At 61.6% G+C, this 22162-nt stretch overlaps 1 protein-coding gene across 1 annotated transcript in view; it reads left to right on the top strand.

Moving 5' to 3' along the window:
* SARDH (sarcosine dehydrogenase) overlaps positions 1-15707 on the top strand; it is a 56622-nt gene extending 40915 nt beyond the window's left edge. The window contains exons 17-20 of the mRNA XM_052648744.1: positions 11218-11380; positions 11950-12118; positions 14291-14426; positions 15269-15707. Of these exons, the coding sequence (XP_052504704.1) occupies positions 11218-11380; positions 11950-12118; positions 14291-14426; positions 15269-15394 (594 nt within the window). The 3' untranslated portion in view covers positions 15395-15707. The remainder of the gene's footprint in view (positions 1-11217; positions 11381-11949; positions 12119-14290; positions 14427-15268) is intronic.
* The last annotated feature ends 6455 nt before the right edge of the window (positions 15708-22162 follow it).

Raw genomic sequence — 22162 nt, 5'->3', positions numbered from 1 at the left:
CAAAGTAACGTCAGCCGCTGTTGGCCAAGGGCTCGCACGGCTCCGGCTTCATCCTCCCGGCAGCGTGGAGGGTTCTGTCAAGGCTTCTGAGCCCTGAGCGATCCATGATGTCGTGGAGCAGATATTCGGGGCGGGGGGCTTAGCAGCATATGGAGCAGCAGGCCTGGCCTGCAGCCCCTGGACTCCAGGAGCACTGCAGACGTGACACCCCGAAGCATGTCCAGGCGTGACGACACATCCCCAGGGCAGGAGCCCCGTGGGGGCCGCACTGCTCCGAGGCTGCCCTGTTGGCAGGCGCGCGGTCACCCTGGATGTGGTTGCGGCCACGTGTGTGGAACAAGGTCTCCCAGCAGTCCCTGATGTAGGAAATGTTACCGCCAGGACAGGTGCTTCCCCAACCTGAGCTCAGAGAAGTCGGATGGACTGCCCAGGGCCCCCCCAGCTAACGGGACATAAAAAACCTCATGACTATGTGTCAATAACACAGACAAGGCTGTAAAGGGAGGGGGGCGTGGACAAACAGCCGGATTTGAGGGCACCCCTGCTTTTACTCTCCTCGTGTTCATCTGGGAAGGCGCCGAGGAAGGTTCCAGATCCTGGCCTGCAGAGGGGCAGGAGGTCACGCAGTCTGGGTCCTGTTAGCAAGTAAACAGTGTCTCGCTGACGTCAGCAAGGAGGCTGCCAGGAGGAGGCAGATAAAGGCGGCTCTGCTCTGCCTGCGCTCTCGGAGGCCGCGCTGGGGCAGGAAGCGGGGCTGTCTCTGTCTCGCTCACTTCCTGCCTCCTTGGTGCAGCACTGCCTGCCAGGACCAGAGAGGGTGTGCGTCTTGAGAGCACAGCACAGCTCCACCCAGGCCACTGTGGCCGCTGGCCTGCCCTGAGGGCAGCTCGGGCCCTCTCGGTCCCCCCGGGGGGGTGGTCTGTGCAGTGCCCCCCAGTCAGGAGTAGGGGTTCTGACTTGTGATGTGGGGCGGGGGGCAGCTGGCGTGGCTCAGCCTGTGTGTGGTTCGGGGATTCATGTGGAAGAGGAGCAGGTGGGAAGGCCGCCCCTCCAGCTGAGGGCCAGTCCAGGGAGGCGCTGGGGACTTGGGCTGGGACGATGGGCTCCAGCTGCCTCCCCACACCCACCCCGGGGGGCGGGGGCGGCCCTCCCTGGCCCTGGCTGCCTCCCCAGGCCTGGCCCATGGCTGTCTGGCTGCACCTTGGCCTCTGGGGCCTGGGAGCTGGGCTGGGCCAGGGTGCGGGCCAGGAGAAGCAGAGGCCAGACTGCAGGGTGAAGCCTGGCCTGGGACGACAGGCACAAGTGGGGGCCGCGGGGTGCTCGGGGCAGAAGTGGGGCGCAGGAAGGCCGCAGGCTGCTTCTCTCCGCTGCACCACCCCCCCTGCCCCACAGCTGGCTCAGCGGTTCTGCGGCAACCACTGCGTTGCTTGCCCCTGTTTCCAGCTGCTGTGCAGGGCCTGGGTGCAGAGCTCATCCTGGCGTGACCCCTTTGGGTGCCCCCTTTGACCTCGCTGAGCCGGCCCTTTCTCACCGGCCACAGAGTCTGGCTGAAGAGTTGATGGGCATCAGTGTTTCACTGTAAATACTGGGAACATTCTTAAGACAAGAGCAAGTTAACAAAAACTCCTCCAGTTCCACTGGAGAGAAAGCCCGGGGTGAACAGAGTGTTTCCTTCCGCCTTCTGTCGCTTATCTCCACCTGTAAATTCTAAACCAGAAGCAGGACCATCCCAAACTGTACACGGTTTGTGCACGCGGCTTCTCCTGGGACATTGTTGGGATGGTTTCCTTGTTCCTTGAAGTACCACCTGAGTTTGAAATACTGCTTTACCCACTCCAACACCGTACGCGGGACACTTGGTTGGGCCACTTCTTTGCCTTGGAATTGCTCTGTGACGGGCTTCCCATGATGGCGGGCCCGTTATGACTTTGATTATTGACCTTGGACACATTGCTCAGAACCAGGACAGAGAAGCAGAGGTGTCCCAGGGTCACGGCCCCAGCCTTCCAGGCCGTGCAGCAGTCCTGCGGTGTTTTCTGCCTCCCCTTTGGGGGAGGACAGGAGAGACACTGTCCAAGTGCGGCCCAGGCTACCAGCTCACACTCGGCCGGCATGGATGCCCAGCTGAGTTCTGGCATTCCCTTCTAAACCTCCGGGTCTCTCCCAGTGCTGAGCCGCAGCTGCCCCTGGAGTTAGTTCCAGGCATGTTGGCTGGAAGCCTACCACATCGGGGGCTGGTGGGGCTCACAGCCTGGCTGGGCTTGGGGGCGGGAAGGACGCTGCAGCCCCAGCCCAGCCTGCACGGGCCCCGAGGCCTGGGCGGAGAGAGGCCACAGCCCCGACCGCGAGCCGACATGGAGTGAGGGGGTCCCGGGAACACGTGTACGGGGGGATTCCAGTCTTGCCTTAGCGACCGCACCTCCCCCTGAGGCCCCGCTGGTGCGGCTCTGGCTCCACAGTGTCGATGTTATGACCTCGCAGTGGCCGGGGCCACAAGTTCCCAGACGGTCCCAGTGGGCGGCGTGGAGGCCTCCCCGTCCACCGCCTGCACGAGGGCGCCCAGCAGGACGCAGGCTGGGGGAGCTGGGCTGGCCGCTGCCCCGGCCCCGCCCGAGGTGGCCTCACAGGCCGATGGGGAGCTGGGAGCCGGGTCGGCCCGGGATCTGGGGGTCCGGGGCACAGTCCCATCAGGGCCCAGCAGAGCTGGGGGCCAGCAGGCCTGGCCTCTGGTCCCACCCCGGGACCCCCTTTCTGGGGCCAGTTTCCCCATCTGTCACACAGCGTCTAGACAATGGCCGTCAGCGTTTTTGAGCCATCCTGGAAGTCTGTCCAGACGTCCTGAGCACTCTGGATCCAGGGGGAATTTCATGTACTCCTAAATAATATCAACATGTGTTGACACCAGTTCCATCACTGTTGAGATGCTGGGGCTGGAGTTCAGGGCCAAGTCTTTATGGGAGATAATTGGTCACCAGCCAACCAGCTGCGGGAGAGGAATGTGTCTGTCTGAGTCATCGGCCAGACCTCCGGGTCACAAGGGACGCGCGGGACGATGAGGGTCAGAGCCCAGAATCACAGATCCTGCCCAAGGGTGGGTGAGCGGGACCCCGCTGCTGCCCGTGAAGACCCACCATCATGGCAGGCGCGTGGTGGGCGACCGTGGCTGAGCAGTCCCACCAGTCGCGCCCTGTCCTGAGCAGAGCAGCGCCGCTGTTTTGCAGCAATTCTGAGATGCTTGGCCTGGCCCCAGGCTCCCAAGATCCTCGCATTCCTGTCGGAAGAACGGGGCGGGAGCTGTCCCCTCGGCTGCCAGCTGACCAGACGTCCTCAAGGCCAGCGAGGTTTCCAGTGTAGGTCCGCTCCCAGCCTGGTTCTCAGGGAAGACACCGTGTCCCCGAGCCTCAGCCGAGGACGGGGGCCCCCCTGGAAAGCAGCAGGGGCTGGGCTAGAAGCTCATCGTGAGGCCACGTGCTAAAGCAATTTTCTTCTGAAAATTAATTTCGGGTCAAAAGGAAATTGCATTTCTTTTCCTGACTGTGTGCGTCTCACTGTTCAGATTCCATTAGTCCGGGGTGGACTGTTCATCCCCCCTTCACGCCTCGTACAGAGGCGGGAGGCCTGCACCTTCATGAAGCCTGGGTTTGCCAACTGGGTTTTAGCCGTTGCCCGAAAAGTTGCTTTGCACAAGTCGTGCAAATTCACCACCGCCCTGGAGAGACGGGAGTGTGTAGTCGAGAAAGACGTGGTAGCCAAGGGCACTCACTACACAGGGTTCTCTCGCGGGGACAGTGACAGCTTCTTGCCGTCAAACTGTAAGGACGGGGTGTGGCTGGAACGAGCGTGCTTCAGAGATTCGAGGTTCCTCCAGGGCAGAACCTTTCTCTGCAGGGATATCCGACCCTCGGTCCCTGCCCGTCTGTAGGTGCAGGTGGGGTCTTTCTGGGGGTGCCCCATATTGTTCACCTGCTGATCCTCAGAGATGGCCACATTTGTAAAGTGTGGTTTGAGCATCACACCTTTTTTTCGAAAGATGTATCTATTGAGTTATTGTCTGTGCTGGGTCTTCGTTGCTGTGTGCAGGCTTTCTGTAGCTGCGATGAGCGGGGGCGCCTCTCCAGTTGCGGGATGCCGTCCCTGCAGTGGCTGCTCGCGCTGGAGCACAGGCTCCAAGGCGCACAGGCTCTGTTGCTCTGCGGCACGTGGAATCCTCCTGGACAGGGGATGAACCCGTGTCCCCTGGATTGGCAAGCAGATCTTTAACCTCTGGACCACCAGGGAAGTCCCTCCCCTTTTACTTATTATTATTCTTGGAAAATTGGTTTCCAGTCGCTGTGCCCTACCACCTTTACCACCTTCAGGAACATCACCACCGCCGCCATTATCCTCACTAACCACCACCATCACCTCCACCATCACCAGAACCACCTTCACCGGAACCACCAGCGTGCCTGCACGCTAGCCCTCTGGATCAGACTGCAGGGAGAAGACGCACACTGACACAGAAGGACGTTTTTGGAGTCAAGGGTGTCTTGGGTCGTTTAGAGGATTTGAAAAATGAAGCTCTTTTAAGCCGTACCGCCAGCTGAATTCCCCACTCTTCTGTGGGTCCCGGGCTGCACGTGCTCAGACCCCTGTCTATCCCTTGCCTGGGGGGGCCCGAGGATCCTCATTTATTTAAAGGGATGACTAAGTTTGGATGACGTGCCTGGTGAGTCAGGGGTGCTGTTACACAACCAAACTCCCCGGAAGCTTGTGAGACATCCGTGAGCTGATGTGATGTGACGGCTGGGCACACTGGCTTGTGCCTGGTGTCTGTGGACACACCTGCTCAAGCGCTCTGTGGTGTCTGCCCAGAGAGGCGGCCCCAGGCTGGTTCTCATGTCACCCGTGGCCAGAGCACCCATCCCACGGGAGCCACGTGGGCTGTCCTCCCCGGGGCGCCCACATGGCCTGTGATCCAAGCCAGGATGGGGACCCAGCACCCCCCCCCCATAGCACCCCCTCCGTTCCCGTGCCCCCCATGGAGAGCTGGCAGGAATTTCAGCAAGCCCCCAAATCCATCTTGCTGAAACCTGAGTGTATTCACTGCCCCCAGAATAATCCAGTGACTCAGTCGAGGGTAGGGCGGGAGTGGGGAACGCTGACGGCGTGGAGCGCCTGCTCTGACTTACGGGCTGTGAGTCCCCTGCGTGTGCTGGGAAGTGCTCCCTCCAGCTCGTGAGAGCTGATGGCTAAAGCTGGAGGAAAATTGGCAGGTGGTGGTTAAACCACTGGCAGCTTGAAATCACCCGTGGTAGGACTGTTCACCCCGCAGAAAGGAGTAAAGGCTGCGAAACAACCCCTGCCTCCCGACAGCTGGTTGTCAAGCATCTTCCAGGACATCACGGGGCTTTGGGCAGGTGGCCTGACCTCCCTGAGCTCCAGCTTCCTCATCTGTAAAATGCACGTGCCAGCGGCACCCGCCTCACCAGGCAGCCAGGGGCCCTAGGCTGAGTTTTGTTGACTGCGCCCAAGGCTCTGTGAACCCTATTCCCACCCAGGATTTGCAGAAGCAGACTCAGAGGATGTCAGTCAACGGGGATGCGACGTCTGTGACTCAGATTTAAACCTTGTGGGTATGTGGCACCCCAGCCCACACTCTCAGCCACCAGGGCGCCTGCTCTGGGGGGCGGCTGGCCCTTACTGCCCCATGACAGGTGTGAATGCCAGGACGGCCGGGCAGCGCCCTGAGGAGGACTGAGGAGGGTCCAGATCCTGGGGTGATGTGGCGGCCCCCGGGGATGCTGGAACACAGGCGTTAGTGGAAAGCATGGCTAGAAGCTTCGGCTTGCCGGGTTTGCCACCTTTGTCTGGGGCAGGTGACCCTGTGTGGAATGACAGACGTTACTGACCACCCACTGTGTGCAGAGCCCCGGGGCTGGAGGTGCTCAGAGGCCTCTGATTCTCGTGTTCCGGATTCCAACCGTGTCCTTACAAGGCAGATAAGCTTTAAGTCTGCTGCAGCCAAGGCTGATGCAGACACAGCTCTGTCCGTGTGGGGAGAGCTCTCCCTCACCGCGCCTTGCTGACCATCTCAGGTGCCACCTGAAATGAAATAGGTGACGGGCAGAGGGGGAGAATCCTCTCTCACCACAGGAGACCCTTAGCATCCCACGTTAACTCCCTCCAGGGCCTTGCAGGTCCTGGGTGGAGGGGTCTGAAACCCAGAATCTTCCTGAAGGAGACGTTGTTATCGTTCAGTCACTAAGTCGTGTCCGACTCTTTGCGGCTCCATGGACCGCAGCACGCCAGGCTCCCCTGTCCTTTACTAACTCCCGAAGTTTTCTCAGATTCATGTCCATTAAGTCCACGATGCTATCTAATCATCTCATCCTCTGCCACCCTCTTCTTTGGCCTTCAACCTTTCCCAGCCTCAGGGTCTTTTCCAATGAGTCGGCTCTTCGCATCAGGTGGCCGAAGTACTGGAGCTTCAGCTTCAGCATCAGTCCTTCGAGTGAGAAGAGGGTCTCTGAGCGAATTCAGACTGGAGAAGAGCCACACAGCAGGAGTGCTGCTCAGGCAGATGTTTGGGGCTTGACGGGTCTGCCTCCCCACCCCCAGCATGGTCCCTTTTCATCGAGGGGCCCCATCGGGTCTCCGTCCCCCAGCCCAGGACTCTGAGCCTCGCAGGGGGCTCCTGCTAGCTTTAGAAGCAGCTCCTTCCTCTGTGGGTCACCCGGCAGAACCACGCCGGCCGCTGGAAAGATGGGCCCCAGCCAAGCCCTGGCGATTCCTGAGTGGTCGCCGAGCTGAGCCAGGCAGAGAAGGACACTGCTCCCAGCGGGACCTCACACAAGGCCCTGCTCCGGCTGCTTACTGTCTGCTGCTTCCCAGGAGGTGCAAGACCAGACCAGCTCCCTGTTCCGCCCTTCGGTTCTTTTGCACATGCACCCGGGCGTGGGATTGCTGGACATATGGAAGTTCTATTTTTAGTTTTTCGAGGAATCACCATACTGTTTTTCCTAACAGTTGCACCATTTTGCATTCCCCCAACTGCGCCCAAGGGTTCCAATTCCTTCATATTCCTGCCAACACTGATTATTTTCTGTTTTCTTCGAAATGCTAATGGCTTAGAAGTCATATCTCATTGTGGTTTTGATCGACGTTTCTCTACTGTTTAGTGACGTTGACCATCTTTTCATATGCTTGTTGGCCATTCGTAGATTTTTGGTGAAATAAGTTCTCAATTCATTTCTTAATCGGGTTGCTTCGTCTTTGTTGAATTGCACGTGTTCTTTATATATTCTGGATGTTAACCCCTTACCAGATGCATGACTTTTGAATGCTTTCTCCCATTCTGCAGGTTAACTTCTCACCGTTGTTGTATCCTTTGAAGCACAGAGGTTCTTACACTTGCTGGAGTCCCATTTAGCTCTTTCTGCTCTTCGTTGCCTTTGCCTCTGGTGTCATATCTGGGAAATCACTGCCGAGTCCAGAGTCATGGAGCTCGCCTCTGTGCTGTCCTCTAGGGCGTTCGCAGTCTGCGGGCTCACAGCTGGGCTCTAATTCGGTCTGAGTTAGGGCGTGTATATCGTGTGCGTGGTATATGAGAAGGCTCAGTTAGCCTGTCGTTGTCCTTTCCCTGTGGAGTAGTCACAGCAGGCATGCGTGGGTGCACGCTCAGTCATGTCTGACTCTGCGGCCCCATGGACTGCAGCATGTCATGCTCCAATATCCGTGGGATTTTTCCCAGGCAAGAAGAGTGGAGTGGGTTGCCGTTTCTTCCTCCAGGGGGTCTTGCCCACGCAGGGACTGAACCTGCGTTTCCTGAACTGGCGGGCAGATTCTTTACTGCTGAGCTGCTGGGGAAGTCCCAATAGTCTTGGATCCCTTGTTCAAGGTCACTAGGCATTTACATGAGGGTTTATTTCTGGGCTTTGATTTTATGCTAGCAGTGCACTATTTTGATTGTGGCAGCTTTGTAATAAGTTTTGAAATGAGGAAGTGAGTCTTCTGCCTTGTTCTTTTCCAAGATTGTTTGCCTATTCGAGGTCACCCATGTAACTGTTAGGGTGAAATTTTCTATTTCTGCAAAAAACAAACAAAAAAAAAAAAAAGCCACTAGGATTTTGATAGAGATTGTATTGGACCTGTAGATCACTTTGGGTAATACTGGTATCTTGGTGATAGGCAGTCTTCCAGTCCACAAACAAAAGAGTTGTCTCTCCATCTGTCTCTTTCATTTCCTTCGGCAGAGTGTTCTGCAGTTCTGAGCGTGCAAGCCTCTCACCTCCATGGTTAGGGTTATTCCTAAGTATTTTATTCTTTTGGCTGTGACTGTACATGGAAGTTTTTCTGATTTCCTTTTCAGATGGTCTGTTGTTAGAGTACGGAAATGCAGCTGATTTCTGAGTGTTGAGTTTGTGCCCTGCAACCTTGCTGATTTGGCTTGTTGCTTCTAACAGTATCAGGGGAGTCCTGGGGGTCATAAAAGGGTTTAAACAAAAGCTACTTTAAGGCCTTTCCTGATGATCTTCTGCATCTCCGTGGCCCAATCCACTGTCCGTGGTTCCCAGAGCAGGGCGGGGCTGTTTTGCAGAGGGTTTGCCTCAGTTTGGGGGTCAGTTTTAAAGCTGATCCAAGCTGATGCTGACTGGTACCAGGCACCTGCCTTCCATGAGCTTGATACTCACCCCCATTTATCAGACGTGGGCACTGGGTCTGGGGGAGGCCGACCCGTGGGTCAGGCTGATTCTGAGCCCATGTTGCAGATGCACTCATTCTCAGCCTGTGTCCCCTCTCAGAAGACCCCAGGGCTCACCTAGATCCACAGCTTCAGGGAGAAAAGTGCACGGTGTCTCAAGAACCAGTGATGCTGGCAACTTAGAAAGTCACTAGGAATCCCCAAGCCCTTCCCCTCACTTTGCCAGAAAGCAGAGCTTTGGCCCTTTGCACCTGTCTCCCCACTCTGTCCGGGAAGTATTTATTCAGCCCCCTGCGTGCCAGGCTTGCCCACAGGGCTGTAATGGAGAGCACGCCGGCCAGCCTCCCAGCCTCGTTGGATTACTGGGAGCTGGGGAAGGGGCTGGGTGGCTCCATCCCACCCCTGAATTCACTCAAGAACCTGGCTTAACTGAGGGAGGGTGTCTGACAAGACCCGCCCGCAGTCCTGGGCCCATTAATGGGTGAGCTTTGAAAAATTTTTTTTTCCTGTTTGAAATGAGATTGGCTTTGAGCCCCAAGCTCCTCTGTGGTCTGTCTAAAATTAGAACCCCGTTGACAAGGCAGTCTTTGTCAGGGGCCCACGGCTTGCACCAGGGGAGCAGGGAAACGTCAACAGTATGTTTTCTGTGTCAATTCTGAGTTTTTTGAGAGGCCCTGGGCAAATGGCAGCTCAGAGCAAATGTGTGCCTTTCAAAAGCTTTCTGAATCCAGCCCTCCTAGCTTCTGTGATTTCAAGTCATTTGGGAGAGCGGGCCAGCTCTCCATCCACTGACCTTATTGCCGCAGGAGCTGTCGCGGGCAGCCCTTTGGGCTCGAAGCAGTGATGGGATCAGGTCCTCTGCCTCCAGGAGCGCTGCAGCCTGCTGAGGCCTCCCTGTCCCTTCTGTGTCCTGGACAGAGCCGTGTCCAGCCCCGCACGCGGGGACACTGGACGTTCAAGGGTTTGCCCGCAGGCCGGAAGCAGCCACCAGGAGCTGGGTGTGCAAGCGACCTGGCACCAACCAGCCGGGAAGGAAAAGCCAGGCTGCTGGGCCAGGCATCGCCCATCCTGCTCATGGCCTCCACGTGGCTGCTGGCGCGGGACACAGGCTGACGGACAAGCTCGCCCGGAGACCAGCCGTCCCCGCGTCAGCACTGTGTGTACACAGCCAGGCAGGCTGTCTCCGGAGCCCGTTTCCGCATCATCCCCTAGAAAGTTTTTGCAGTGATGTCTACAAAGAGCAGGCCTGGGGATGCTCCATGAACAGCACTGTCCCTTCCATGGGGTTTGGGGGCCCACGGTCCCTTTCCTGGCCTGTGAACCCAGCCCTGGGCAGTGCTTTTACAGTCCAGCATCAGCAGCCAGTCGGCGAGGCCCTCCCGGCCTCACCCGCCAGCCTTCTTGCCTGCCCCCGCCCCTGACAACACCCGCGGCTGCTCCCGCTCCGTGCCTTTGCACTCGCTCTGCCGCTTGTCTGGAAGGCCCGTCCACAACAGCAAACCCCGCACAAGATCCCAGCTTGGCCTGTGCCTGCCTCAGAGTCCTTCCGCCTGCCTGCCCTGGAGCCTGCTTGGGCGTCTGGCGGCGGCCTTCCAAGACTCAAGGCCTGGGGGGCAGAGGCTGTGTCTGCCTTCAGATCCTAGCTCTTGGCCGAGGTCCGCTGGGGTGGGGGGTGACCAGGACACTCGCCCAACGCCCAGCTGCCCCCTCCTGCTGCCCTTGAATGCACTAAGCAGGCGACTCATGAGTCGTGTGGTTGACTCCCCATCCTTACTCGAGGACACCCCCCAGAGCTTCCTAAGACAGGCAAAGCCAGGCTCCCGATCCCATTTAGAGGCCAAAGAGAGGCCAAGAGTCTTGCCCAAGGTCACCGCAGTGATTGGACAGTGGCCCCCTAAAGAGATATCACCCCTGGGCTGGGAACAGGACCTTGGAATCAGGGGCTGTGCTGATTCAATGCCGGTGAGGATCCCGGGGTGAGAGCACCCTGGTAAGGGGGGGCTCCGCCCAGCAGCCAGTGTCCTGATGAGAGACAGGCAGGCACAGACACGGAGGAGACGGAGGCCAAGGCCAGCGTGACACATCCAGGTCAGCAGAGCCTGGACCCCCAGGAGATGGAAGGGGCAGGAGGGACCCTCCCCAGAGCTTCCAGAGGGAGCACAGCCCTGCCCACACCCTGGTTTTGGACTTCAGGCCTTAGACTTGGCAGACAGCTCACTTCCGTGGTCCTCCACCCCTGGCTACTGAGGCCCCAGGAGACTCCTGTAGTCAGGAGACGTCTCCTATAGGAGACGAGCTGTGGCCTGGGAACCGCGTGTCCACTTCCACTCCCAACGGCAACATCTCTTCCTTTCAAAGATTTCCCGAGTGCTCCTGAGGACTCTCGCCAGCAGGCCCCATTTCTTGGTGGCCTGTGGCCTGGGCCCAGGTCTGGCTATTAGTGGTGGCGGTAGGAAGTGTCCACCCATTGGTGGCGGCTGGGCCTCCACCCCGGTCTGCGCCTGGCCCGGGTCTGAGCTGTGCCTCGCCCCCAGGTCCGGGCTGTGAGGCTGTCCTTCGTGGGGGAGCTGGGCTGGGAGCTGCACGCCCCGAGGCCATCCTGCCTGCCCGTGTACCAGGCCCTGATGACCGCGGGGGCCAAGCACGGCCTCGTCAATGCCGGCTACCGGGCCATCGACTCCCTGAGCATCGAGAAAGGTGTGTGCGGGGCCTGGACCACAGTGGGGCTGCTGAGCCACACTCGCTGGAGGCTGTTGACCAGCCCCCATGTGTCCCCGTGCTCCCTTCCTGCCATGCCATGCCGCCCCATGCCCCCACACGGACTGTTTCCCCAAACCCCCTTCGCTGCCCTTGTACCAGGGCCTGGGGACGGTGCTGGCATCTCTGACAGCACTCTTGGCAGGGGCGCAGGTATCTCCCAAGGAGAGGGGCCCAGAGCCAGACTTGGGTTCAGTGCTGAGATTCCCAGAGAGAGCTGAAGACCATCAGAGCAGGAGGGGGGCCCTCCGAGCTGCCCGGCTCTCCACTGCCCCCTCCCCAGGGCCTCCAGCCTGATGGCAGAGATGCGTGGCGATGCTGCTGGGGGTGGTCTAACTCCGGGGCTCAGCCAGGGCGCCTCCTGAGACTGAGGATGCTCCCAGCCCCCGGAAACCCCGGGTCATGGAGGGTCTAGGCTGAGGGTGGGGCCGGGGGCGGGCATCCCCCGGGGCGCCTTCTGAAGTCCCCGCCCCCGCTGGACAGTGACCCCGTGGCCTCCCCCACTCCAGGCTACCGGCACTGGCACGCTGACCTCCGGGCTGATGACAGCCCCCTGGAGGCGGGCTTGGCCTTCACCTGCAAGCTCAAGTCCTCCATCCCCTTCCTGGGGCGTGAGGCCCTGGAGAAGCAGCGGGCCGAGGGCCTCCGCCGGCGCCTGGTCGGCTTCACCATGGACGAGTGAGTACCGCTGGGCCTGGGGGCCCCGGGAGCGGGGGACGGCCGTGCAGACACGTGGGACGGTGCTTCTGGGCTCCCCTTGCCCCCGCAGGCCAGGCACCCTCTCCCGGAGCGCGCACCGCAGCCCCCAACAGGAAGGAGACTGGGACCCGCGGGGCAGGGCTGGGTCCACAGCGGGCCCGACTCTGAAGCTGGGGCTGCAACTCAGATCCCATCAGGGCCAGGCAGGGGGCAAACTGGGCGCGGGCTGATGGCGGTTGGCAGGGAGCGGACAGCGCAGCCCTCGGCAAACACAGGTTTCGGTTCCGCTTTATTGATTTTGGCTGCACCACGTGGCTTGCAGGACCTTAGTTCCCCACCTAGGGACTGAACTCGTGCCCTTGGCAGTGACAGCTGTGAGGCCTAACCGCTGGATGGCTGGGAAGTTCCTCCGAACATGTGTCTTGAAAGGGGAAGGCCCTGCCCAGCCAAGTGGGCTTTGTGGGGGGCTGCCGCTGGGGCCCCCCGATCTGGTTGCCCATCAGGGCACTGCCATTGCCCCGTGTCCTGGTCAGAGCCTCCCCACAGCCCGGGAGGGGCCCTGCAGAAGGAGGGGCCAGGCTGGGGCCAGCCCCACTGACAGACGGAGACCACAGGGGCCCAGGGGCAGAGTGGTTCTCGCCCAGGCCCGTGGCCAGGGTGGAAGGAAGCCCCATGCGGGGCCGATCTCTTCTCCCCACCTCCCCCCACCACCTCCCCCATCCCCACCTCCCCCCCACCTCCCCCATCCCCACCTCCCTGGCAGCTCTGAGCACGTTGCCCTTCGTGCTGGGAGCTGAGCCCACACAGGCCCCGGGTCCCTGGTGCTGGTTGGAGGACGTGGATGGGGTGATGAGGAGCTGGGTAGCAGCCGTCCCCAGGGCGGTGGGCGTCTCTGGGTCTCGTTGGCTGATGCCAGCGGTACCCTTTCTCCCAGATTCGGCGCCTTCAAATGAAGTGTCGAGGCTGCTGAGATTGGGGTCGCTGAGTGAGCAGAGCTGGGCTTGTCGTCTCCTAACTCCTCCCTGGGACCCTGTCAGGCTGCCCCTCTGCCTGACTCCTTGTCCACTTCCCGGGGAGCACTCGGCTCTGGTGTGGGGTGCACATGGGGCAGGGGTCGGCCGAGCCCTCCTGCCACCTGGCCCTCCAGGAAGCTCCCCCTGCCTCGGAGAGCAGTGGCCACCGCCCGGCTCGCCCCTCCCCAGGGTTCCCCGCGGGGATGCAGAGTCTGCCTAGGGCCGCAGCCTGGCCATCCCGGACCAAGGAGGGACACCGCCAGGATGCTGCTCCCCTGCCCTGGGGCCCTGGGCGGGGCAGGGGCCTCGCTGAGGCTGTCTCCTCGCGTGGACACGGCACCCCCGTAGGACGGGACCGAAGGAGACAGGATGAGTTTGCAAAGCTTCCGCCACCCCACCTTCATCCTCTGTGCCCGTGGGGCCCAGACCTTGTCACCCCTGACCTCCGAACCGGGAGGCACCCAGACCCTGTTCAGACTCTGGCTCAGGGCAAGGTTCCCCCAGTTCCTGTTACTGTAACCACCCCAGCCGTGCCCCACACCCCACCGGGCATGGTCCTTGGCACCCACCCCAGGACCTGCGGGGCCACACGGTGCTGCAGCCCTGGGGGCACGTGATCCCCAGCACCCGGCCCAGTGCCCGCAGGCATGAGGACTCAGGCAGGAGAGGGCACACCGGCCAAGGTTTATACCAAACACTTCGGCACTTGTGTTTCTGTGATTGCAGTTTAATCCTCTGCTCATTTCCTGTTTTAAATTTTCAAAAATTTTACAGCGAGCATTTGTATTTTATGTGTAAGGCAGAAAATTACTTTTAATAAGTGATGCATCACACTGTCAGCAAAGGAGAGCCGTCAGATTAAAACAAGTTGTGTGACAGTTCCAAATCCGTGGGGCCTGCCTCCAGAAACACGAAAGTCGGGCCCTGGTTTTGATGTTTTCTGTCCATTTATCTGCTCGGAGCCTGAGCCCCGGCATCCTCGGGGGCCAGGTAAGGGGCACGTGGGCCCCTAGCAGACCAGCCCTGAGGAGTGGAGCCCATGGTCTGGGGGGCTCTGTCCTTTCTCCTCGGCCAGGCAAAGTGCAGGAGTTCCCCCTCCGGGGGCCCTGGGGTCCCAGCCGTCTATTGCTTCTTCCAGGAAAGTGCCCATGTTTGGGCTGGAGACCATCTGGAGGAACGGCCAGGTGGTGGGCCACGTCCGCAGGGCCGACTTCGGATTCACCATCAATAAAACCCTGGCCTACGGCTACATCCGAGACCCCAGCGGCGGGCCGGTGAGTCCCCCCGCCCCTGCACTGCCACGGGGAGCCCTGGTCCCCTCTGGGGCTCTCCCCTGCACCCCTGCCTCCCTCTCTGGGTGGGCTGGGCCAGGGGGGAACGGGAGACCAGTGAAGGGACTGACTGACGGGGCCCTGTCTTCCCCGGGCATAGGTGGCGGCTGTTTCTATGTTTTCTTTCTGACAGAACCTGACTTTGGAAGCTCCAGGCTTCTCGTGGTCAGAAAGGGGCTCTGGGCAGGGCTCACCTGCTCTGCTCCCTGGAGCTGGAGATCCTGTGTGTGTGCAAACGGTTGTGCGCGCACACATAGGTGTACACACAGGTATACCCACCTATGAGCACACATACGGCCACACGTGCACACAGGAACACACGTGCACAGGCTCATTTGGGGGACTCGGCAATGAGACTGAAGGGGCGGCCTGGTCTGTGTGCAGAAAGTCTAAGCATTTTGCAGAAACCGCCATTTATAAACCCCAGAAGTCCCCCGCTGGTCGCGTGCCCTCCCAGGGATCAGTGGCTACAGGGCAGGGCTTGCTGCCCAGCGGGAGAGGTTCTCCCCGGTGCCAGACCTCGGCTCCACCAGACCCCAGGGGCTCAGGCCCAGCTCAGGGGCTCAGGTCCACCCCAGGGGCTCGGGCCCAGCTCAGGGGCTCGGGCCCAGCCCAGGGGCCCGGGGACACGGAGTCCACATGCTCAGGGTTAGGGCCGCTCCTGGACTCAGAGGAGGGAGGGGCATGACAGGGGAAGACAGCAGCTCCGTCCCGGGAGGCAGGCTGCGTGAGCCCAGCTCCCACGGGGTGCCGAGTGACCACGGCCCCTCCTCTGTGCCCACCAGGTCTCCCTGGACTTCGTGAAGAGTGGGGACTACACCCTGGAGAGGATGGGGGTGACCTACGCTGCCCATGCCCACCTCAAGTCTCCCTTCGACCCTGACAACAAGAGGGTGAAGGGGCTTTACTGACGGCCGCGGGCAGGGCCTCAGCTGGTCCAAGGATCAGCAACCTGCCACCCCGGCCCACGCCACCCATCCCGGGGACCTGCGCCGCCCTGGACACCAGGACCTGGACCCTGGCTGGAACGTGGACTCCCTTGCCCTTCGTCGAGAGCTACTTGCCATGCCCCCCAAAGATGCAGACAGAGGGGGTGGAAAGAGGACCCAGAAGGCCCGTCCTGGGGTCACTGACCGAAGGGGGGTCTCGAGTCCACCCCCACCCCCCCATAAAAGCCACCTGCAATGCCGTGGGCTCAGGGACCAGCCTGTAGCCCTGGAGAGCTTCTGAAGAGGAGCTTAGGAAACCCTCGAGAAGGCCCCCGTGAAAGCGGGCGGCGGGGAGCGCCACCCAGTGCTCCGTCCCTGACGGGCAGGCTGCCTGGAGCGGCCTTGAGGGTTGCGGGTGTGTCTGGCACGGGGGACCATGTGGGATTGATTAGTGCTGTCTGCTTCGGGCACAGTAGTGAAGGCGGAGAGCAGATGTGCCAGGCTGGCACCGCCCCTGAGGTCAGGGTTGGCAGGATGGTCTGTTCCCAGGTCCCAGGAAGGAGGGGTGGACCCAGAAAGTGAGCTCTGTTTGTGTTCACACAGGGAAGCCCCCGGAGAGTCCCCAGCCCTGAAATCGGCGCCAGGAGCAGGGCTGGGAGGGTCTCAGCTGCCCCCCCGCCCGCCAAGGTGCAGAAGCTCCCTCTCCTGCCCTGGTGTCCCCGGGGCCCCTTGCTCACCATGTCGGAGATGAAAGGGTGCTGCTGGGTGAGGACCCCCCCCCGCCCCGCCCGGGGGGCCTCTGTCCTTGCTGTCTGACTCAGCTCTGGGCCTCATCCCCCTCTCTTCCAGTCCCCAGGGGTGGCACTCGCCCAGGGCCTGGAATGAGGTGACCCCGCTGTCCCCACCCCAGGGCCTTCAGAACTGCCCGTCTTCCCTGCGGGGACGGCACCTGGCCCTGGCACCCAGGCAGCCACCTGGGGAGGGGGCTCGAGGGGACGCGGGCAGGAAGCTGTGCGGTTGACTGGGGTGCAGAAAGTCCTGGTGGGCCTGGGGTTGGTTTCAGAGGCGCCATCCCACTCAGCGCCTTCTGTGGACTGGGCTGAAATGGCTCAGGCTAATAAAGTCAAGGCCATGGGAAGACATTTGTGCTTCAGGTGACCTTTGGAGAGAAGCTGGTCCCCTCGTCAGACCGCAGCCTGGGGGCCAGGGGCCTTTCTCAAGGGGGCGGAGGCTCTTTCTCAAGCCTCGGGCAGAGGAGCGCCTGCAGCCCCTGCCCATAGGTGGGCCTGGGGGACCCTGAGAGGGCCCTGTGAAGCCAGGAGAGGGGAGGGGGGAGCAGGCTTGCTTCCCGGACCCTGTGGCTTGGCCCCGGACCCCCGCACGGGGCCTGTGTAGCGTTCATTCCACAGCCGTCCCTGGGGGCAGCTCGGGCCGAGGGGCGGTCTGGCCCAGGCTCCACCTCGACTCCTCTCTCAGGGGCTGAGCCCGGAAACAGAAGTGTTCACGCTCCCTTCCCTGCCTGTGTTTGTCCCTCTGCTGGGGAGGAATAACCCTGGGCCCCTCTGGAAATGGCCCTGGCCTCCGACGTGAGAGAGGCCGTCATGGGCCGCACCCCCCAACCTACCCGCTTCACCCCAAAGGGCCACTCGGGAAGGTCTGAGCCCCAGCAAGCTTCCCCATCGCTTCGGGCTAGACCGTATCATCCTCTCCCCTCGGAGCTGGTGACCTAGGCCAGCCCTTCCTCACCCTAATCCCAAAACACTCTGCTGCCTTAATTTTGGAAGGTTTTTCTGGGCAGAATGAGCACCGTGGCTCTGAGCGCCGTCTGGAGCTCTGCACAGGCAGGGCTGAGCATGGCTGTTAGCAGGACACAGGAGAAGGGGCCCCCCGCCCTCAGACCCAGCCCTCCTGCGGCCAGCCATCCCGGGAGCTCTGAGCCTCCTGCAGGGACCCAGGGCAGCAACGTGCCCTCTGGAGGAAAGTGGACAGACCCCTGCCTACCCGACTCTCCCGCTGGCCCCTGTCCAGCAGCCTGAGAAGGGTGTTAGGGACCATGCAGGTTCCAGGTCCCTGCATCCAGCAGGGATGGTCTGCTGGCACCTGGCCTCTGGTCTCTGCATGGCTGGCAAGGATGAGGGGCCAGCTTGCTCACAATGCCTCACACTCACGGGGCTGGCCTGGGACCCCCTGCCCTCCAGCTGGTAGGAGTGGTGGCAACGGCATTTGGCAACAGAGAGGCCCCAGGGCCAGACAGCGAGCCCGTCACATGCAAAGGTCCTGGGGTGGGCATGACCTGCCGTGTGCCCTGGGCAGTGTCAGCCTGGCTGGGCTTCCTCCACCGCGTCTGCAAGGGGTTTTAGGGCAGTGGGCAGAATGCTTTTCTGCTCTGCCTCAGTCTGGGGACACCCAGTGGAGCTTCTGCCTGCCGAGGATCCTCCCAGACCCCACAGAGGTGCCATCCAGCCTAAACAGGCCCAAGAGTTCGGCTCACCCCCATGCCACGGAATGAAGTGCTTGCCTAGGGTGGCCAGCACATCCTGCCCACGTCCCTGATGGACAGGCGAGCGCTGAGCCGTCTGGCCTGGGGTTACGCAGCGTGAGCTTGGAGAGGGCCTGCCCAGCAGAAGCCCTGGGACCCGAATAAGACGCTCACTCCTCCCAGGGTCCTCTCCTCCTGCTTGAGCAGGAGGCAGTGGGGCCTCTGTGGGCCGTGGGGAGGAGCGGGCGGTGTGGCCAGCGGGCATCCCTGAGCGTGGCCAGGGGGCTGGGTGCACGCCAGTCTGACTCTAGCACCTCTGCTCTGCCAAATGCCGTTGCCACCACTCCTACCAGCTGGAGGGCAGGGGGTCCCAGGCCAGCCCCGTGAGTGTGAGGCATGCAGGATCTGAGCAAGCTGGCCCCTCATCCTTGCCGGCCATGCAGAGACCAGAGGCCAGGTGCCGGCAGACTGGTGCAAATGTCCTTGCAGGGTGCAGGGACCTGGGACCTGCATGGTCCCTAACACCCTGCTCAGGCTGCTGGACAGGGGCCAGCGGGAGAGTCGGGTAGGCAGGGGCCTGTCCACTTTCCTCCAGGGCGCTGGACGGCCTTCCAGGCGGCCTGCTGGCCGCTCCCAGAGCTCAGCGGCGCGTGGCAATCCTGAGCGGCCTCAGATCGCCCAGCGTGGGCCAGTGCTGGGTCCCACCTTTGCTCCCCTTCATCTTTATCTTTGTCCCTCCTCATGGCCCAAGGAGCCTGCTGCCAACATGCTAGCCCCCTGCACGCGGGACCTGGGGCTGCGGGTGCTGCCCCTCGGCTACCCCACTGGGCTTCCCCTCCAGCCCCCAGGCCTCTCCCAGCAGCCGGGCCCTCTTGCCTCCAGAGGAAGAAGGGACAGAAAGGAAGCCCAGGGCAAAGCCTTAGTCTCAAACTGGGAGGGGATGGAGGGTGAGGGTCCCCACAACAAAGGCCTCCTGGGCTGTGACGTCAGAATGGGCAGGGCTCCCCAGGATCGGGTCTAGAATCTTCCACTGAAGGCTCCCAAAGTCCCCCCGTCAGGAGTCTGCCACAAACACCATAGTCTGTGGCCAGGGATTCACGGGACACGGCGGGCTGCCTTCCATCCAAGAACCTCCTGAGAATGCAGGGAAATGTGGCATGTACGCGTGAGGCTGGGTGGGCGTGGGGGAGGGGGAGACTGGAAAGCCGGGAGAAAATAGAACCATGCGTGTCCCAGGGAGACCGTTGGCAGGTTTCAGCGCGTTTTGGAAGAGCCAGAGGGGAACGGAACGGGGCTTCTTTGCCATAACGAGAAGCTTTGTTTTCCTCTGCAACGGAGCCCAGAGCAGCAGGAGCCCCCAGGAAGCCTGGGCTCAGTTTCACCTTCAGCAGCACAGGGTTGGGGCGGGGCGGGGGCAGGGACTGAGAGCCTTTGATGGTTTGGGTCCTGAGCCCAGCCCTCCCTAGGCTTTGGGAGGCCTGTCGGGCATTTCTCGTGCTTGTACCAGGGGCCGGAAGGACCTCCCTTGGCCTAGGAGACTGGTCTTGCCCTACATGCCTCCATGGACAAGCCCCACAGCCCTGCCGGTCCAGTTGCTCTGCCCAGTGACAGCCAGATCAGGGCCGCTGGGCCCCCCTGGGAGGGAGCTGGGAGGTGGGGGTGCAGGCGGCTCCCGCCCCATCAGTCTGGGACCTGGCCCCGGTGCGGAGCAGCCCGATGGAACTTCCCACCCTGATGGACGGGATATCCCAGCAATGCACACCGGAGCCCCAGCCACATGTGGCTGTGGAGCGTTTGAAACGTGGCTTCTGTGACTGAGAACCCAGGTGCATTATTTTACATCATTTTACTTTATTTACAATTAAGCTTCAACAGCCATGTGAGCCTAACGTCCAGCGGGTAGTATGGCCCTGGGGCATCCTGGGGCCGGCTCAGGCCAGGGACCCCCACCTCCCAGGCTGTCTCCACACTGAGCCTGCGCGGGCACACTTCAGCCTGGCTCTCCAGGCCTGGCACCCTAGCAGCCCTCACTCCCATGAGCCCGGGGAGCCTTCTCCGTGGGCGGACAGGGAGAGAAAGACCCAGAGAAGGAGAGTAGGTTGGCAGAGCCACGCAGCTGAGGGCAGAATGGGACCCCTGGCTGCTGGGCCCGCGTCGCTCCCATCCTGCAGAAGGTGGGCAAGCCTGATGGTGCACGGGGGGCCTAGCTGAGGGGGCGCCCAGCCCTGGCCGCAAACATTTCTCTGGCTGGCCTCGTTCAGTCCCCATGAGGCGCAGGGGTGCTGCCTGGGTCCTCAGGGGAGGCTGGCGGCTGGAAGCCTGGGGTCTGTCATCACACAGGCCCAGGGTCACCTCCAGGCCCCCCACACACGCTGGGTGACCCTGGCACCTGGCTATAGGTGTCTGAGTTCCCCCATCTGTCAATGGGAGGAGAGACAGCGTGTCCTGGGCTCGTGGGTGAGTTAATGCAGAACCAGGGTACATGTTCTTACAGATGACCCAGGTGGGATGCTCTGGGTGGGGCAGGGGGCGGCAGGGGCCTGTGCGTGGGACGAACCACACTCCACCCCCAAGGAAGAGAGCGACCAGCCTGAGGGCCACAGTGAGTGCAGGGGAGGGCGTGTCAGTGGGGGCGGCAGAAGGTTCTGAACTGGGAGCGATTCCTGGTTGCCACTAATCCTCCTGGGACCCTGGGGGTGGGGGGCGACTTTCTCTCCTGCGGACCTGGGCTTGCCCCTGGGTGAGGCTGGGGCGGGGTGCCACTGGTGCCTCCCAGGGTCTGAGGAGCAAAGCGATGGTGCCCAGGAGGGGCTGGGTGGGGGTGAGGCCAGGGGTCACCTCCAAGCCCTCTCCCAGAGCTCCGGGCTGATGGGACCCCTCAGAGGGAGGGGACTTTCTGGACCAGACGGTCAAGGCCACCGGCTAGGTGAGCTGCAGCTGCCCTCCTGAGGCCAGGGCCCTGTGGGGAGGGGCCTCTCGCCCTGCTGTCCTCCGAGGCTCTAAAGGTGACGGAGGGCTGGCTGCTCTGTAGCCTCTGTCGGGCCTGGCAGCTCACAGCATCGCGGCCTGACTCATGGCTGGGGCAGTGTGATTTACAAGACCCGGTGCGCAGCGCCCGGCCTGTAATGAAGTGCTGGCAGGGGGAGAAGTGGCGCTTAGCGGGCGGCTGTTGGGGTGTAAGAGGGGGCCAGAGGCCCATCCATCACCCTGTCTCTCCTAGACGCTGCACAGCGTTTTGCTGAACTGGCTGAACAGAACTGAATCTGTCACTCCAGGCAGCAACTATCAAAGAGCTGAACTTGGCCTGAAACGAGCGGCAGCTGAGAGGGAAGGAAGGTGGAGACGACCAGGAGGCAGAGCCTGGCCAGGCAGCGCCACCCTGCACTAGCTGTCGCCGGGTGCTGGCCGCAGGCGTGAGCTTTATCGTCTCAGTAACCTGAGCAACACTGGCCCTGTCTTGCAGATGAGAAGACCGAGGGTCTGGGAGGCTGGGCCGGCCTTCTAACGCAGGTCTGATTCCAGGGCTTGCTTGTTGTCACTACCTGTCCCACCGCAGAGAGAAGTGACCCGGGCCATCAACCCCATCTCCCAGGGAGCTGGCACCCAGATCCTGGTCTGGATCCTTGCCATTGCATCCTTTTGGTGGTGGTGAGAGCTGTTCTTAGGGTTTCCCTTTAGGTAGGCGAAAATATCTATTTACCCTGCAATGGAGCAATTTCCCAGGCGAGTCTCTTAACTAGCTAAGCAGTTTGTCCTGCCCCCATCGGCAGGGAAGACGCCCACTGCGACACACGAGCCAGTCTGCAGGGACACGTTTAAGTACAACAGCGCTTGTACCCGTCACACGCCAACACCGATCACCCTCCGCGGGGGCTGGGGACGCGGGGCCGGGGCAGCTCTCTGGCATCTGTGGCTTGTGTCCCAGGAGACGGGCCCCCCCCCCACCGCCCCAGCGAGATGGCAGTGGACTCTCGGAGCACTGGACTCTAGACCTCCAAGAGGGGTTATCCTCATGCTGTGTCAGAGGGTGGGCAAGGGTCTCGGTCCACCTGGGCCTCGGTGGTTCAACAAGAGTGGTCACGGGACCCTCTCAGCCATGCAGGGGGTCCCCGGGGGAGAAAGCTGGACCGGACCCTGGTTTCAGGTGGTGGCTTGGTCCAGCCCTCCATGCTGGGCTGTTCCATGGGGGTCTTCACAGAGTATGGGGTGCACAGAGCCAGCCTGAGCCCGCAGGGACAGCATGGTGACAGGAGCGAGGAGACCGCCCATGC

This window comes from Budorcas taxicolor, chromosome 11, assembly GCF_023091745.1.
Source record: "Budorcas taxicolor isolate Tak-1 chromosome 11, Takin1.1, whole genome shotgun sequence".
Classification (NCBI taxonomy): Eukaryota; Metazoa; Chordata; class Mammalia; order Artiodactyla; family Bovidae; genus Budorcas; species Budorcas taxicolor.
Note: the sequence above shows the minus strand (reverse complement) of the source record. Positions and strands in the feature narration are given on the sequence as shown.